The 6000-nt window shown below is 44.0% G+C and overlaps 1 protein-coding gene across 3 annotated transcripts in view; it reads right to left on the minus strand.

Annotated features, from left to right (window-relative positions):
• Positions 1-3369, minus strand: part of SPATA7 (spermatogenesis associated 7) — a 38561-nt gene extending 35192 nt beyond the window's left edge. For 2 of the 3 annotated variants that reach the window (XM_029952586.1, XM_029952585.1), the window contains exon 1: positions 3198-3369. In XM_029952586.1, coding sequence (XP_029808446.1) covers positions 3198-3216 — 19 coding nt within the window. In that variant the 5' untranslated portion in view covers positions 3217-3369. The remainder of the gene's footprint in view (positions 1-3197) is intronic. The other variant, XM_029952587.1, reaches the window with a different exon arrangement.
• Positions 3370-6000: the final 2631 nt, after the last annotated feature.

Genomic DNA, 6000 nt, shown 5'->3' on the forward strand with positions numbered 1-6000 from the left:
AATGCTGGCTCACCATTTCAAAAATCCTAAGGCCCTTAAATATGCTAAATCAACCGTGCCTGTGCTCTGTAAATGGAACAACAAAGCCTAGATGACAGCACTTCCATTTACAACATGGTTTACTGTATATCTACCTACCTACCTACCTACCTACCTACCTACCTACCTTGGTATTCCTGTGTGGGCTCGACAGATATTTTTAAGTTCACTGTTTTGAGGTCTACTGCTCAGAAAAGACTCCTTTCAAAATATTACTGCTCACTGACAATGCACCTGGTCACCTGAGAGCTCTGAAGGAGATGCACAATTAGATTAATGTTGCTTTCATGCCTGCTAACACAATATCCATTCTGCAGCCCAGGGATCAAGGAGTAATTTCAACCTTCGAGTCTTATTATTTAAGAAGTACATTTCATAAAGCTTTAGCTGTCATTCCTCTGATGGTTCTAGGCAAAGTAAAGGGAAAATTGAGAATGGTGCCCTTGAAAATGTTTGTGATTCTTAAGAAGAAGTCAAAATATCAACATTAACAAGAGTTTGGAAGAAGCTGATTCCAACTCTTGTGGGTGACTGTTCAGGACTTCAGTGGAGGAATTACCTGCAGCTGTGGTAGAAATAAGAAAACTAGAATTCGAAGTGGAGCCTGAAGATGGGACTGAATTGCTGCAGTGTCACAAGGAAACTTGAAGGGGTGAGGAGTTATTCTCAAAGATGAGCAAAGTGGTTTCTTGAGACAGAATTTATTCCTGGCAAAGATGCTGTGAAGATTGGTGAAATGACAACCAAGGATTTAGACTGTTCCATAAACTTAGCTGATAAACCAGAGACAAGGTTTGAGGACGCTGACTCCAGTTTTGAAAGAAGTTCTACCGTGGGTAAAATGTTATCAAACAGCATCGTTCGTGAACAGAGAACAGAGAACAGAGAACTTGTTGGTGAAAGGACGAGTCAACTGATGCAGCAAAGTTTAATGTCCAATGTTGTCTTATTTTAAGAAAATGCCAGTCACCCCAACCATCAGCAACTACCACCCTAATCAGTCAGCAGCCATCAACATCAATGCAAGACCCTCCAGCAGCAAAAAAAATACTACTTGCTGAACGCTCAGATGACGGTAAGCATTATTTAGCAACAAAACATTTTTGAATGCGGGCATGTACATTGCTTTTTAGACATATTATTGCACACTTAACAGACCACGGGTAAACACAACTTTTATATACACTGGGAAACAAAAAACTTCATTTGACTCAGTTTACTGAGACATTTGCTTTACTGGGGTGGAACGGACCCGGCAGTATGTCCGAGGTATGCCTGTATACTGTAAATTTTACACATATGCTTTCCCAAGCTCCCACCTCTGCCATGGGATAGTAAGTAAAAATTATGGCTCTAAGGCTTCACATTCCTCACCTGGATGCAAAGCCTATTCTGCCACTTACTATGACCTTGGCAAGTTATTTATGACCTCTTACTTACTGTGAGATGAGGATAATACCTATCAAGATGTTTCTGTGGATTAAATAAAGAGATAACTTGGGACTTGTTTCTGGAACACAACAAGGTTAGCTTATGTTGTAAAATTTCTAAGAAAACATAAAAGCATGTTGGTTTGCTTTTTCTGGAACTTATGTTGAGAGTGTCAGAATATACAGTTTGCTAAATGGATAGTAATCTTCCATATTCAAAGCAGCACTTATTTTGACCAATGATTCTGTAATAAAGGCACACTCATATTCAAAGCAGGACATTGCAAGGAGCCATTAGCAGCTTGGTTTACAGATACTTTGAAGGGGTGCTTGCCTGGCTCAGTGGGTAGAGCATGTGATTCTTGATCTTGGGGTGGTGAGTTTGAGCCTCACGTTGAGTGGAGAGATGACTTTAAAATATGTAAATAAAGATACTTTAAACACAGATAAGAACACTAAATTGGGAGGATCTGCAGGTTACTTTATCTGGCTTGAGGCAAGAATGCTACTTGCTCAGAAAATGTGAAAATGCAAATTATTTGGATTGGGCCAATTCATAGAGATTTAAAGTTATATGGGCCCAACAGTTCCACCATGACATCCACTCGACCCAGAGAGTACGCAATAAAGGGCAGGTGGATATAGTGATTATGGATTAGTCCTTTGCCAATGACACTGTAGGCAGCAACACTGTATCATTTGGAAATTTATAAGAAATGCATAATCTCAGCCTCCTGCCAGACCTATTGAATCATAATCTGCATTAAAAAAAATTTTTTTTTAATTTATTTTTGAGAGAGAGAGAGAGAGAGACAGCGTGAGCAGGGGAGGGTCAGAGAGAGAGGGAGACACAATCCTAAGACAGGCTCCAGATTCTGAGCTGTTAGCACAGAGCCAGATGCAAGGCTCAAACCCACCATCCATGAGATCATGATCTGGGCTGAAGTCGGACGCTTAATGGACTGAGCCACCCAGGCATCCCATAATCTGCATTTTTAAAAAATTTATTTATTCTGTGAGTGAGTGAGAGAGAAAGCAGGGGAGAGAAGGAGAGAGAATCGCAAGCAGGCTTCCCACTGACAGTGCACACCCCGAGGAGGGGCTCCATCCCACAAACCCTGAGATCATGACCTAAGCCAAGATCAAGAGTCCAATGTAACCAACTGAGCCACCCAGGCGCCCCATTGTCTGCATTTTAACATGATTCCCAGGGGATTCCTATTCACATTAAAGAATCCCTGGGTTATTTGTCTTGTGGGGAGGAAGGTGGTTACAGAAGGAAAGATTTCCTATTTAACTGATTACTTCAAAAGTGCTTGGAGTTATATATTATCTTCATTTAATCTTCAAGAAGTCTATGACATGGGCATTTTACTGCCACGTTCGAGAGATGAAGAAACTGAGGGTCGTCCTTGTGGAGAGCAAAGGGGACTTGACTTGGGAGACCCAAATTTAGTTCCTCTGCCTCGGGGCCACCGAAGTAAGAAAGGCTGCATGCACCCGAGTTCAGGAGACCCGCCTCCAGCAGTCAGGGCCACAAATTCTGAGCAGGCAGGACCTCCTCCTCCGGTGCGCAGGATAACACTGGGGCCGACAGGGGCGAGTAGATAGGGGACCTGGGGCCCCAGGGCCCGGCCCCGACCCGCGCACCCGCGACCGGGATCCCGGACCCGAGGCCCGGATGCGGGCCGGCGCGAGGCGGCGGTCGCCCGTGAGAGTTCCCTTTACCTCTCCGGCTGCCATCCATGCTTAGATCCTCTTGCAGCCGCCGCGGGGACACACGGGCCCCCCTTCCGTCCTTCCCCGGGCAGGGCCAGCCCCCGCATCAGTGGACTGGCGCGTTGGAGCCGGCGCCTGGCGGCAGCCGCCGGAGACCGTCGCTAGGCCCGTTGCTAAGGGCCGAAGCCGCGGCGCCGGGATTGTGACGTCACCGCGCAGGGACGTGCTCTCCCGCCGCCGGGCTGCCGGGGGTACGCGCAGGGAGGGGGAGAGAAGATGAGAATTGTGGTGGCGGGGAGGGGATTACTGGGCGGGGAAAGTGTCCCAAACCTCGGTCTGTGGCCCTGGGATCCAGCCAGCCGTCCGCAGAGCGCCTCCTCTCGGGAGCTAAGTCACCAGCACCTGGCAGGTCTTGTCCCTGTGGGAAGAGCGGGAGACAAGGTGGCTTCATCTGGCATCCTTGTCCCCTGGATCCTGGAAAAAAAAATCAAGCGCAAATGTTGGTTGCGGTCTGGGTAACATTCAGCCAGTTCCAAATAGTTAAGTTTCAGAGCAGTGCGTGAATATTTGGATTAGTGAAAATCCTGGGGATTAAAGATACCTATATATTTACCTCTTGATTTTTAACCTCAGCAATCAGCTTGTATATCCTTTCTTCTTTCTGAGCTCTATCTGTCCGTCTTCCCTCTCCACACCCAGTCTTATTCATCTTAAGGCTCCTATCTTTTTTCCTTAGACTGGAAGAGAGTTGCAGTATGAACAAGGCGTTGGTTGATCTGTGGCTTTATACAATTTGTTTAATTTTGAAGCAGTTACCCACTTTTGGATCCTTGGAAATAAGATAATAGGGCAGGGAGTATTCTGTAACGTGGGGCTTCTCATTAGTGGCACCACTGACGTTTTGGGCTGGGTGCATAATTGTTTGTGGGAGGTGCCCTGTACCTAGTAGGGTAGTAGCAGCATTCATGGTCTCTACCCACTAGATGACAGTAGTAACCCACCCACTCCACCTCCAGTTGCAAGAATGTCTCCAGATATTACCAGATTTCCCAGGGGTGGGTGGCAAATTGCACCCCATTGAGAACTGTTGCTGTAATGGAAAAACTACTGGCTTTGGTGGCAGATATGTGGAACTTTTCTGCCACTTGTGAGCTTGATCTTTGTTTGGAAACTTCTCTGAGCCTCAGGTCTTTCTTTTCTAAAATGTAAAATGCTACTAACGTTGTAGTTGCAAGGATCAAGAAGTCCACTGCCTGGAATGTAAAACGAGGTTTTCAAGAAATAATAGTTCTCTCTCTTTTTAAAGACCCTATCTTAGAAAAGCTGGGGTATCAGAAAAATTCAGACATAGGGAGTAAGTCAGGAATCCTATGACAAGGAAAGGGGAATAAGCCAGAAATTCAGTCACAATAACATCTGAACTCCTGGTTCGCTAAGACTAGGGAAAGGAGAACATTAGATTAAAAATCTGAAGAATGTAGAAGTATGTGTGATGGCTCTGTGGCCCCAACAACAAAGGTCATTTAGAAGGATTCATGGTTGGAGAGTCACGTTTTACCTAGAGAACAAAAACTACCTACTCACTGATGCTTGAAATCCCTATCTAAGAACATGAAGCCTTTTATTCCAGTACAGGCATCTGGAAAATACCTTGCATCTAATAAGTCTCCGGTAAGCATTTGTTAAATTGAATTAGAGCTAAAGCTTAAAGGACAAACACCCTGGGGAAAGTAACGCAGTGACTTGATTCACACAAAGATGATGCCGGCTCCTCTTATGAAAGTAAATTTTTGGATGAAGAGTAGATATTGCTTTGAAATATCTCCAAGGATCTCCAAGATCGGGAGAGGGTTCTAGAGACAACATTGCATGGTACCCAACTTCAACTGAAGCCATCATCATTTCATTATTTAAGTATTTCGTTCCAATTCTTTCAAGAATATACTTTTTCCTTCCATTTTTAGTGGTGAACATCTTATCCTAAGTTCAATTTAATATGTCCTTGGCTTTCACGCTGTGTGTATAAACAAGACAGAGAGGATCCTTTCTGGTTGCTATTTCCAGGAGGCAGTCAAGGATCATAGGCAGATGCATGCAGCTAGTAGTGGTTTATAGTAGAGTTAGTTTCCAGAAGTGTCCTTCCACTGGGAGGCATCACTGCCAGGTACAATGGACTTGGAGAGGGGCCGTTCCTAAAGACCTTTTATTGAATATTTAAAAATGAATTTCATTTTAAGAAATTACTCCTTGGTATATTTTTATTGATATCTAGAAATTTATATGTTGTATTTTATTTTTAATTTTTTAAATGTTCTTTATTTACTCTTGAGAGACAGAGACAGCAGGGGAGGGTCAGAGAGAGGGGGAGGTACAGAATCTGAAGCAGGCTCCAGGCTCTGAGCTAGCTGTCAGCACAGAGCCTGATGTGGGGCTCGAACCCACAAACCATGAGATCATGACCTGAGTCAAAGCCGGTCACTTAACCGACTGAGCCACCCAGGCGCCCCTATATGTTGTATTTTAGAAGGAAAAGGTTTTTGGCCCTAATGAATTGGCATGCTTACTTTTATGATTGGGTTTCCCTTTTTGTCTTAGCTGGCAGAAAGTATAAATAAGATTTATGCTCATTTGCAATAATCATTCATAGCCTATATTTCTATTTATCTCTAATTCCTTTTATTAAGCAGGTGGGTTTTTTATTCCACTCTTGTTTTAATGGCTCTGTTTTATTGGAGGAGTTCTAAGCCCTTTGGAACCGGAGATATAAATAAAATGAACTATGTATCACACATACCATAATACATAGTCTAAT

The sequence above is a fragment of the Suricata suricatta genome, chromosome 9, assembly GCF_006229205.1.
Source record: "Suricata suricatta isolate VVHF042 chromosome 9, meerkat_22Aug2017_6uvM2_HiC, whole genome shotgun sequence".
Taxonomy (NCBI): Eukaryota; Metazoa; Chordata; class Mammalia; order Carnivora; family Herpestidae; genus Suricata; species Suricata suricatta.